The sequence below is a fragment of the Pipistrellus hanaki genome (assembly GCF_964339955.1).
Source record: "Pipistrellus hanaki genome assembly, chromosome: 5".
NCBI classification, from domain to species: domain Eukaryota; kingdom Metazoa; phylum Chordata; class Mammalia; order Chiroptera; family Vespertilionidae; genus Pipistrellus; species Pipistrellus hanaki.
The window spans coordinates 6904359-6916635 of NC_140507.1; the positions used below are offsets into that span (position 1 = coordinate 6904359).

At 49.4% G+C, this 12277-nt stretch overlaps 1 protein-coding gene and 1 pseudogene across 2 annotated transcripts; one reads left to right on the top strand and one right to left on the bottom strand.

Annotated features, from left to right (window-relative positions):
- Positions 1-1706: 1706 nt before the first annotated feature.
- On the bottom strand, positions 1707-3377 carry FBLL1 (fibrillarin like 1). The gene has a single exon (XM_084883449.1). The coding sequence runs from the start codon at positions 3154-3156 to the stop codon at positions 1879-1881; it is 1278 nt and encodes a 425-aa protein (XP_084739575.1). The 5' UTR covers positions 3157-3377; the 3' UTR covers positions 1707-1878.
- Positions 3378-8282: 4905 nt separating this feature from the next.
- Positions 8283-9582, top strand: LOC311622952 (ubiquitin-ribosomal protein eS31 fusion protein-like; annotated as a pseudogene). Its single transcript has one exon. The product of its transcript is annotated as a ubiquitin-ribosomal protein eS31 fusion protein-like (transcript).
- Positions 9583-12277: the final 2695 nt, after the last annotated feature.

Consider the following 12277-nt stretch of genomic DNA (forward strand, 5'->3'; position numbering starts at 1 on the left):
AGAAGCCAGGTCCCCGTGCTCTGTCCCCCTCCTGGGCCACAGACACCTGTCAGAAAGAAGCCAGGCTGCTCCTGCAGGCTGAGCCGAGGAGCAAGGGCTGGATCCTGTGAGATTCTGAAAGGAATCTGTGCCCTAGGTGTCGATCCCCAGCCTCGGGGTTTCAACCCAGCAATGAATTCATGAGCCTAGGACTGGAGAGAGGGGTTTTCAAAGCAAATGAGCCAGCACAGACCTCTGTGGGAGGAAAGGAAAGGCCGTAGGGTTTGGAGTGAGATTCCTGTGGTTCTGGGTGCTGGGTGTGACCTTACCTGGGGCTTCTTACGTTAAAGCTCATCCATCATCTGTCTGATCTGCAGTCTCTCACCTGTGAGCTGGGAGTAAGGACCCTTGCTTTGCCGGGCTGTAATGAAGACTTTACATTTTAATCTTTTTTTTTTTTTTTTTTTTTTTTTTTTAATTAGGACTGGTTTGATTTTTTTTTTGTTTGTTTCACTTATTGATTTTCAGAGGGAGAGGGATAGAGAGATTAAAAACGTCCATGGTAAGAGAGAATCATTGACCGGCTGCCTCCTGCATGCCCAGTACTGAGGCACGGGCATGTGACCTGACTAGCAACAAGCCACCAACCTCTTGTTTCAAGGGTCAACGTTCAACCACTGAGCCACACCGGCTGGGCAGGAGCTGACACGCCATGGAAATGCCTGGTTCGGGTTTTTGTAGATGTGTATACTCCATTCACCCTCCTCTTCCCGAGTCAGTCTGGCCAACAAATCTGAATGGGAGCTCTCTCCACCATCCCCACGTTGTAGCTGTGTGGGTGTGACGGAGGAGGAGTGAGAAGGGGTAGCTGCCTTGTTACAAATCTGATTTATCTTCTCTCTTTTTTTTTTTTTTGGTTCAAAAAGCATGTCCTCAGAAAACGCAGACTCACCGCAACCTCTGCCCGAGCAGGTCTGCGGGGCCCACTGTCCAACTGCTGTGCTACCGAGCGGTCACTCCCAGCTCCGGGGCCACCACCTAGGCACCTGGGGATGGGGATGTTTCAAATGTGTGAGTGAGTGAAGGAAAGGCCTTATTCCAGCCTCGTGTGGAGCACGCCCAGCTCTCCAGGCACTGCTCCCCCTCCCTGGAGAGAGAACCGCAGTGCGAGGCACTGAGTCCAGCTGCTCAGGGTCTGCAGGAAACACTCTTCAGAGGCGGGATCTTCCTGGCATCATTTTTTTCCCAGTTGTTTCTCGACACTGACACTTCGCAGGCCACTTTGGGTGTGTGAGATGCCTCACAGTGGGACTCTGGGCGGTGGGCCCACCTCCTCCCTCCTTCTCCTCTCCCACTCCCTCCTCCTCCCCCCACCTTGTTGTGCTGTTTTGAAATCTAAGAAGAGGGAAGCAGAGGGAGGTGGGAGAAAGACAAGACTGGGTGTGTTCAGCTCGAGGACTGTTGATCCATATCCAACGCCCCTTTCTGGAGGGATGTGACTTGGCCCAAGTATAGGAAGTGCCCCTCCGCCCTCCTTTTCAAGGGCGACTTTACAAGCTCATTAGCAATTCCCCAGTTTCCCCAGTTTCTCCTGAGCCCCCCTCACCCCCCCCCCCAAGGGGAGTTCTTGCCCTGATTGATTGGCGTGATGGGCCCCAGCACCAGCTATTGCAGGGATTGTCTCTGCGGCGAAACCCAACCCCATCCAGCTCAGGGATACAAGTGGATAACGGTTTCTTTATGCCATTTAATAGTTAAGCCAAGGAGAGCAAAACAGCACACAAAAGAGAACAACACACAGACACGGTAACACTGACTGCGGCAAGATCTGAGGGTCTGGGGGGGGGGCGGGGCGGGGGGCGCAGAGATCTCTCAGGGACAGTCCATCCAGGTTGGCCTCTACTTGCTGCTGCTGCGGCTCTTAGAACTGGATCGGATGGGCCGGTAGACGCCCACCACCACGGCGTGGTCTCGCTCGTAGGGCTCCAGGGTGAGCTGCTCCTGCGGCTTCAGGTCCTCCTGCTGCAGCTTGCGCACCTCGGACGCGAACACCGCCTCGGCCGACGCGGTGGAGTCGATGCAGTTGGCCTTGATGGAGATGAGGAAGTGGCCGCCGTTGCGCAGGAAGGTGTGCGCGTTGAGCGCCAGGATGCGGGACTGGTCGGGCTGGGCCACGTCGGCGAAGATCACGTCCACCATCCCCACGAGCATGCGGTACTTGAGCGGGTGGCGGGCGTCCTCCAGGACCGGGATGATGTTGGTGCGGCTCTTGGCCACGTTGACCAGGTCGCGGCCGGCGCGGTGGGAGAACTCGACCGCGTAGACCAGGCCGTCGGGGCCGATGATGTCGGAGACGTGCGAGACGGTGGTGCCCGAGGCGGCGCCCAGGTACAGCACCTTGCACTTGGGCTTGATGTGGATCTGGTCGACGCCGCCCAGGATGGCCGCGGCCAGCTTGGAGCGGAAGGGGTTCCAGGTGCGGTACTCCACCTTGGTGCCGCCCTCGTTCACCGTGACCCGCCGCTCGCCGTACACCGACTGGCCCGGCACCATGTTCAGCGTGACCAGGGCGTCCTCCATGCCGCGGTAGATGAAGACGCCCTCGTGGCGGTGCGGCTCCACCGTCACCACCCTCATCATCAGCCCCTTCTTGCGGCGGTTCTTGTTCTTGCCGCCGCCTCCGCGCCGGGATGCGCCATAGCCGGCGGAGCCGCCGCCGCGGCCGCCACCGCCGTAGCCGCCGCCGCCACCGTGGCCGCCACCGCCGAAGCCGAAGCCACCGCCACTGTAGCTGCTACCACCGCCTCCACCACCATAGCCACCACGGTCCCGGCTACTGCTGCGATCCCAGCCGCTACCGCCGCTGCCGCCGCCGCTGCTACCGCCGCCGAAGCCACCACCACTGCTACCACGGTCCCTGCCGCCGCCACGGTCCCAGCTGCCCCGGTCACCGCCTCCAGAGCCACCGCCGCCGCCTCCGCCACCGCGCCCGCGGCCCCGGGAGCTATAGGAGCGACTCTGCGAGCCATAGCCGCTCTTGCCGCCCTGCCCACCTCCATCTCCGTGGTGGCCGCCTTTGCCGCGTCCTCGTCCTCGGCCGCCGCTGCTGCTTGATCCGCTGCTGCCGCCGCCGCTCCAGCGGCCGCCCGAGCCGCCCCCGCGCCAGGAGGACTTCATGGCGCACCCGCGCACCGGTTGTCAGTGCGTCCGGCGGCTCCGGGGGGCGGGCCTAGCGCAGGAACAAAGATTGGCGGCAGCGGGCAGCGGGCTGCGGGCTGCGGTCGGCGCACCGCTTGCCGGGCTCCGCGGCACGGCCGGACGGACGGCGGGCTCCCGCGGCAGTGGAGCGGAGCGGAGCGCAGTGCCGCAGTGCCGCAGCCCGCCCGCCCGCCGCCCGCCCGCCCGCCGCCCGCCCGCGCCCCTGACGCAGGCGCTGGCGTCACCGCATCAGCCCGCCCGGCGAGGCTGCAGCCCCCGGAAGCCCCCCTGGCTGCAGACGTGGCTGCTGCTGCCTCTCCCCTCCCCCGCCCGCCCGCGCTCTCTCGCAGGGACCCCTCCCACCTCTCCCGGGCTGCAGGAAGGCGGTGTGTTCTGGGCGGGCTCCGGGCTGGACGCGGGGGAGATAAGCATGGAATGTGGTCCTCGCTGGGCCGCTCGCTGGCCTGCTGGCTGTGTGGTCTCAGGAAGCTCGCCGATCGTCTCTGCGGATCCCGGGTGAACTGGATAACACGTTTCTTGCACAATCTGCCTCTCATCATCGCATCTGTAAAGCAGAACCTGCCTCAAAGGGTTTCGGGGTTTTTTTTGTTTTGTTTTTTTAATTGATTTCAGAGAGGAAGAGGGAGAGATATGAAACATCAATGATGAGAATCACTGATCGGTCGCCTCCTGTACTATTGGGGATCAAGTCCAGATGGAGCCTGCAACCAAGAATCCAGCGGTGAACTGGTTCACAGGTCAACGTTCAACCACTGAGCCACTCCCGCAGGCTAAATGCATTCTTTTTGGTCAACCTTTTTTTAAAAAATTAAAAAAAAAAAAATGTTTGTGCCCTAACCGGTTTGGCTCCGTGGATAAGAGCGTCGGCCTGCAGACTCAAGAGTCCCAAGTTCGATTCCGGTCAAGGGCATGTACCTTGGTTGTGGGTACATCCCCAGTGGGAGGTGTGCAGGAGGCAGCTGATTGATGTTTCTTTCTCATCGATGTTTCTAGCTCTCCATCACTCTCCCTTCCTCTCTCTCTAAAAAAAAAAAAAAAAATTAAAAATATATATATATTTTAAAAATGTTTTATTGATTTCATAGAGAGGAAGGGAAAGGGAGAGATATAGAAGCATTAATAATGAGCCCTGACTGGTTTACTTAGTGGCTAGAGTCGTCGGCCCTGGGTTCAATTCTGGTTAAAAAGCACATGCCTGAGATGCAAGTTTGATTCCCCGCTCCAATAAGGATGTATGCAGGAGGCAATCAATTGATGTGTCTCTCTCAAACCGATGTTTCTATCTCTCACGCTACTTTTCATTCCCTCTAAAAATCAGTGGAGCTGAAACCGGTTTGGCTCAGTGGATAGAGCGTCGGTCTGCGGACTGAAGGGTCCCAGGTTCGATTCTGGTCAAGTGCATGTACATTGGATGCAGGCACATCCCCAGTGGGGGGTGTGCAGGAGGCAGCTGGTCAATGTTTCTCTCTCATGGATGTTTCTAGCTCTCTAACCCTCTCTCTTCCTCTCTGTGAAAAACCAATAGAATATATTAAATAAATGAATGAATAAAAATCAGTGGGAAAATATCCTTAGAAGAGGATTAAAAAAAAATCTATAATCATCGATCAGCTGCCTCCTGCATGCCTCCCACTGGGGATACAGCCACAACCCACATATGTGTCCTGACCAGAATCCAACTGTGACCTTCTGGGTCATGGGTCGATGCTCAACCACTAGGCCAAACTGGCCAAGCTCTTTTGGCCAATATTTTTATTGAGGTATAGTTTGCATATACTGTATATAACAAAAGTGCCGTTTTGTTTTGTTTTAAATCAGTGCATTGCTGTAGAGCTTTAATCACTTATGAACCAATCAGAGAATGGTTCTGGCACTCTTTCTTAAAAATATTTTTTTATTGATTTTTCAAAGAGAGGGAGAGGGATAGAGAGAAATATCAATGAGAAACATCGATCAGCTGCTTACCGCACACTTCCCACTTGGGATGTGCCCGCAACCAAGGCATGTGCCCCTGACTGGAATCGAACCTGGGACCCTTCAGTCTGTAGGCCAATGCTCTATCCACTGATCCAACTGGTTAGGGCGGTTCTGGTATTCTTATACAAGGTTGGTGGGAGTCCAAATTGATACACATACTTAAACAAAACACTTAAACAACGAACCTAAACTTCAACTTAAACTGCTAAAATTTTAACCTAAAGGATGACCCCAGCAATGCCCAGTGATGGTAGTTAGGGCTAGTGGAGCAAGGGTGGTGATGAACACTGTTGTTGTTGAAGGGGTGGAGGAGCTGGGACGAAGTAGACTAAATAAAAGAGATATTTAGAAGATAGAATTGTCCTCACTCATGTGGTTCAATGGTTAGTGTTGGCCTGGACACCAAAGGGTCACAGGTTTATTCCTAGTCAAGGGCATGGACCTGGGTCAATGTGTTGTATCTCTCTCACGTTGATGTTTCTCTCTCCCATCCCCCCTCCCTTCCTTCCTTTCTCTTTTGGGGGGGGGGGGGGGGAAGCAAAGGATATTTAGAAGATAGAATCCACAGGGCTTTCTGACAGACTACAGTAAGTCAGAAAGTAGAAAATTCCAACTATGGGTTGCTAAGATGTAATGGCTCCCTTGCTGTGGCTAACTGCAGCCCTGGTTGCTCTCAGCTCTACTCCATCAACTGGGAACATGGTGTAGAAGAAACTGTTGATTCTTCAGAGTGAGTGGGTCAGAGCCCTAAATCCTATAATGTACCTCAGCAGAAGCCAAGAATCTCATATTTATTCTCGAATTCTAGTCTACACTTCAAAATCTGTTCTTTCGGTCTGCAGTATCTTCTTGAAGAAAAAAAAAAAAATATATATATATATATATATATATATATATATATATATATATATATATATATATATATATATATATATATATATATCAAAAGAACCATTGGGCAGCACCAAGGACAGAACCTTTGGACAGCACCCCAATGCAGAACCTTTTGGTCAGCACCGCGGACAGCGACACCAATTGGAGCTGTTTTGGCAACTGGAGTAGGCTTCCCTACCAGGAAGCCAACCCAAGAGCAAAGAAGGTGGTGTGAGCAACTGGCAGACCACTCTATCAGAGGGATTAATTGCCTACTCCAGAGTGAGACAAAACATACTTGAAGGCCAGGGGAAATGTCAGGCAGGGGATACTGAAGTGCACACATTCCATCTGGGGCCAAGATTCTTCTTGTCTCAAATTCATGGACAACAGTACCAGTTTCCCTGTGGGCCAGAGCACCTCCTCAATGGGCACCAAAAGTCCATTTGCTGGAATGTTGACAAGGATCAGAGAGCACAAAAGATGGTTCTGGAGGTGGATGGTTCACATAAAACACTCTACTTAGAGGTACCTGCTCGCATTACAAATTGAGTGTTCTCCAAAATGATGAGCTATGATTGATGCTGTGAATTGGATTCCTCCCAAATCAGAGCCTATAATGGTTAATTTTATGTGTCAATTTGACTGGGCCACAGGGTGCTCACTTATTTGGTCAGCCATTATTCTGAGTTGTTCTGTGAAACTGTATTGGGATTAAGGGAAACCAGGCAGAATTCTCTTGGAAGAGGGTCAGCCTTCTGTTTGATTCAGTGCTGGGAAGAAAAGTTGCCACATCTTCTGGCTTTAACAATCGGTGAGGAGTGTGGAGTCCCAGGCAGTTCCCCTTTAAGGGTCTACACACAGACTTACCCGGACTTACTTCCTCTGAGCTCCAGCGCTGGGGCAGAAGCTTGAAGGGAACCTGAGACATCTGGGGAGGAACTAACTTGCCTGGAATCAGATCAAGAGCTGGAGGAGCAGCTTTCTTTCAGAGACAAGTGCTGGCAAAGGCCAGTGTTCCTTTGCTGAGCCCTCCATGCCAGAGTTGACAGGATGCCCCACAGCTGAATTTCAATTAACCTGGCTCACAACTTACCCTGCTCCTTGGTGATTCTCTGAGACTAAGCCCCTCCCTACTTATAGGCTCATCCAAGCCATTTTCAGTGACTTCTCCATACGACTGCCTCTCTTGCCTCCTGCTTTGAACTTTCTTAACATCTCTCAAATAAGCATCAGCATGCCCTGTACCTCTCAATAAGTGGCCCCAGGCCTGGCATTAGAGACAGTGTACCCTGGTTCAGTGTACTTCTAAACTCAACCCAAGTTGCAGCATCTGCAGATTGCTTTGGAGCTCATGCTGGGGTGGCCCCAAGCAGGGCACAGTTAGAGGCTGACTTTGAAAATCCTGGGAAGCCCAGAGCCAGTGTACCTGGTGTTCAACTTTCACCATGCCAGATTACAACCTTACCACCTACACAAGTGACACACTCAAGGGGAGAACTCAGTGAGCACCAAAGCCCCACAGAAGCAAGCCCTGCCCCATAGGGTTGGCTCCTGCAATGCAGCTCCTCAGCTGCAGTCGAAGCTTATTTTCCCAACCGATTTACCTGAGGGTCAATCCTCACAGTATTGCCAACATAAATCAAGGCTCAATACAATAGGAAAGTGCACACAGCTCATACGGGAGCATACCTGAAGTGCCCAGCTAAGGTGACTGGGGAAGTTAAGCCACAGGGCCCTACAGGACACCTGCTAACAAGGCCACTCTACTAAGTCCAGGAGACACAGCAGCTCTGCCTAATAAATAGAAGCAAGCACAGGGAAGCAGCCAAAATGCAGAGACAAAAGAAACACAATACAAATGAAAGAACAGGAGAAAAATCCAGAAAAATGGAAGCAAGAAAACCACCAGATACAGAGTTCAAAACAATGGTTAAAGGATCATCAAGGAATTAATGAGAACGTCCAGGAACTTAATGAGAATTACTAGGAAATTAGAACATCAACAACATAAAAAAGCTATCAGAAATGAAGCATACAATAACTGAAATAAAGAGTAATTTACAGCCAATCAACAGTAGAGAATACAAGGAAACAACACCTAAGCAAAAGGGGAAAAAAAAAAAAAATGAAGACAGTGTAAGGAGCCTAGAACTTCAAATGTGCCAACATTCACATAAAGGAAAGTTATCATTTAGAACTGAAAGTCAGATAGAGCTTTAGACAAGAAAAAGCTGAAGGAGTTAGTTTATCATCACCAAACCAGTGTTACATGAAATGCTAGAGGCTTCTTTAAGGAGAAGAGCTTCCTTTCTGGTCATCGCCAAGATGCAGATTTTCGTAAAAACTCTCACGGGAAAAGCCATCACTCTCAAGGTTGAACCCTCAGATACAAGAGAAAATGTACAGGCCAAGATCCAGGATAACGAAGAAATTCATCCTGATCAGCAAAGACTGGAAGATGGATGTACTTTGTCTGACTACAACATTCAAAAGGAGCCCACTCTCCATCTTGTGTTGAGACTTTGGGGGGTGCCAAGAAAAGGAGGAAGTCTTACACAACTCTTAAGAAGAGTAAGTGTAGGAGAAAGGAGGTTAGGCTGGTTGTCCTGAAATACTACAAAGTAGATGAGAACGGCAAAATCAGTTGCCCTCGTGGGGAGTGCCCTTCAGATGAAAGTGGTGTTGGTTTTCATGGCTAGCCACTTTGACATACATTCTTGTGGCAAATGTTGTCCGACCTATTGCTTCAACCAACCAGAAGACAAGTCATTGTATTTGGGTCAATAAAAGACACAAACTAGAAAAAAAAATAATAATAAACAAGATCAAAATGTGAATAATAAAATGGCAAAACATGCATCTCTATCAACAATTGAATCTAAAAATCAAAATAAATGAACAAGGAATCTAACGAACAAAATAAACTGATGAATTAAATAGAACCAGAGGCATGGAAACATGGAGCAAGCTGACAAATCTCAGAGGGAAGCCGGGAGGGGGAAAGGGGATACCAGGAAGAGATCAATTAAATAAATTATATGGCTTTTGGCTCAGGTGCAACTTTCTTCGGTCATCCTGAATCCGGGTTCATCAGATACCAACTGCCTCCACCATGCCGCCGAAGTACGACCCCAATGAAATCAAAGTCGTATACCTGAGGTGCACCGGTGGGGAAGTGGGTGATTGGCCCCCCTGGACCTGTCTCCAAAAAAAGGTTGGTGATGATATCACCCAAAGCAACCAATGATTGAAAGGGTCTGAGGATTACAGTGAAACTGACCATTCAGAATAGACATGCCCAGATTGAAGGAATGCCTTCTGCCTCTGCCCTGATCATAAAAGCCCTCAAAGAACCGCCAAGAGACAGAAGGAAGCAAAAAAACATTAAGCACAGTGGAAATATCACTTTTGATGAAATTCTCAGCATTGCGGCAACCAAAATGAGGAAACAAAGAACCCACAAATGAAAGCAAGAGAAATCTCCAGAAGAAGAGATAAATGAAACAGAGATAAGAGATCATTTTCTGGAGAGAGAAACCAAGATGGCAGCATAGGTAAAAGCCTAACTACAGCCTCAAACAACAATTTCAAAAATACAACTAAAATACAAAATGGACATTATCCAGAACTACAGGAAAGTTGACTGACTGGAAATTCTACAAATAGAAGGAAAGAGAAAACCAGAAAGAAAATCAGAGGAGCTGTAAAAGCCTAAGGTGCGGAGACACGGTGCATGAATGTAGAGGAAGGAGCTGGAGAGGAGGCGGAGGCTGAGTGCCTGGCTGGCGTTCCCTAGCGGGAAGGAGATAAAAGCTCCGGGCTGTGCTGAATCCCACTTCCAACTGCACCAAACCCCAGTTCTGACTACACTGAACCCCAGTTCGGGGCAAGACCCTGGAGACCCAGGCTCATATAGAGGGAATCTAGGCTGTAAGGCAGAAACTCAGGGGAATGGCGAAAGGCAGAGCCCCAGAGACACGCACGTGAATGCGCGCAGAGGATGGTCTGTTGACTGTGCTGCTAGATTGCCCTAGTGGGAAGGAGCTAAAAGGTCCGGACTGTGCTGAGCCCCAGACTCATACGGAGGGAATCTGGGCTGTAAGGTGGAAACTCAACAGACCGGCGAAGGGCAAGGCTCAGGAGGCTTGCGCGTGAGTGTGCTCAGAGGACGGACTATTGGCTGTCCCACTGGACTGCCCTAGCGGGAAGGAGACAAAAGCTCCGGACTGCACTGAACCCCAGTTCCGGGCTCACTGGGGTAGAGACTAGACTGTCTGGTGGCGGGTGAAGCTCGAGGGCACCTCTCTCTCAGAGGTGCTTGCAGCGAGTACTGAAGGACACCGAGGAACACTGAGACTCAGGAACCTCATAGGGCGGGGCTGACGGGAAGCAAAGGCTGTAGGCTCCACCCTGAAACTCTGCCCCATCCAAGCTGAGCACAGAGGCTTTTGCAATTTTCCAGGTCTAGTCAAATAAGACTGGCTCCTGGCATAGACACAGCTGATCCTCACAGCCAATTGGAGGTCAGTTCCTCCCAGTGATACCAACAACAATCAAGACTTAACTACAAGAAGAGTGTACACACAGTCCACAAAAGGGGTGCACCAAGAGTGTCCACCTCAGGTAACTGGGAGGCTGACCCATTAAACCATATAGGACATCTTAGCACACAAAGCCATCCTACCAACTCAGGGAAGCAGCGAAAATGCCGAGACAAGGAAACAGATCACAAACGAAAGAAATGGAGGACAAGAGACTGGATATAGAGTTCAAAACCACGGTTATAAGGTTTTTCAAGAATTTCCTAGAAAAGGTCGATAAAATAAATGAGACCTTTGAGGATTTGAAAAGGTATCAATTAGGAAAAAAAAAAAAAATACATTGTCTGAAATAAAAAATATTATACAGAGTCCTAAAAACAGACTGGTAGATTGCAGGAATCAAGACAAAGATTTGGAACACAAAGAGCCAGAGGACACTCCTCCGCAGAAGCGAGAAGAGAAGAGAATCCAGAAAGTTGAAGATAGTGTAAGAAACCTCTGGGACAATTTCAAGCAAACCATCAGAATTATGGGGATCCCAGAAGAAGAGAGAGAGCAAGATACCGAAAACATACCGGAAGAAATAGTGACAGAAAACTTCCCCCACCTGGTGAAAGAAATAGACTTACAAGTCCAGGAAGCGCACAGAACCCCAAACAAAAGGAATTCAAAGAAGACCACACCAAGACACATCATAATTAAAATTCCAAGAACAAAAAACAAAGAGAATATTAAAAGCAGCAAGAGAAAAGCAGGTAGTTACCTATAAAGAAGCACCCATAAGATTGTCAGCTGATTTCTCAACAGAAACCATGCAGGCCAGACGAGAATGGCAAGAAATATTCAAGGTGATGAATAGCAAGAACCTACAGCCAAAATTATTCTACCTAGCAAAGCTATCACTAAGAATCGAAGGCCAGATAAAGAGCTTCACAAATAAATAAACTAAAGGAGTTCATCACCGCTAAACCAGAATTATATGAATTGCTGAAGGGGGTTCTTTGGGAAGAGGAAGAAGATAAAGATAAAAATTATGAACAATACGTAAATATCAACAAGTGAATCTAAAAACCAAGGAATTAAAAAATCCGAAGAACGATATTAACTGGTGAATATAATAGAATCAGAGGTATGGAAGGGGAGTGGACCGACGATTCTCGGGGAAAAGGAGAGTGGGAAGAGACTGAACAAAAAATGTACACCTATGGATGAGGACAATGGGGGATGGGAACCTGGTGGAGGGGAGCAATGGGGGGGGGGGGAGGAACATTTGTAATAATCTGAACAATAAAGATTTAACAAAAAATAAAAAAAAATAAAAAAACGAGGTATCATCTTACACCTGTCAGAATGGCTAATACTAACAAATCAACAAATGACAAGTGCTGGTAAGGATGTGGAGAAAAAGGAACCCTCGTGCACTACTGGTGGGAATGCAGACTGGTGCTGACACTGTGGAAAACAGTATGGAGTTTCCTTAAAAAATTAAAAACGGAACTCACACTTCTAGGAATATATCCCAAAAAATCAGAAACACCAATCAGAAAGTATATATGTACCCTTCTGTTCATAGCAGCACAATTTATAAGTCAGTTGGAGAAGGATAAATATCCCATGATCTCACTCATTTGTGGAATATAATGAACATAAACTGATGAACAAAAATAGATTCAGAAACAGAGAAG

Bases quoted from the DNA above. Each gene is read 5' to 3' on its own strand.
- FBLL1 (XM_084883449.1), bottom strand. From the start codon at position 3,156: ATGAAGTCCTCCTGGCGCGGGGGCGGCTCGGGCGGCCGCTGGAGCGGC.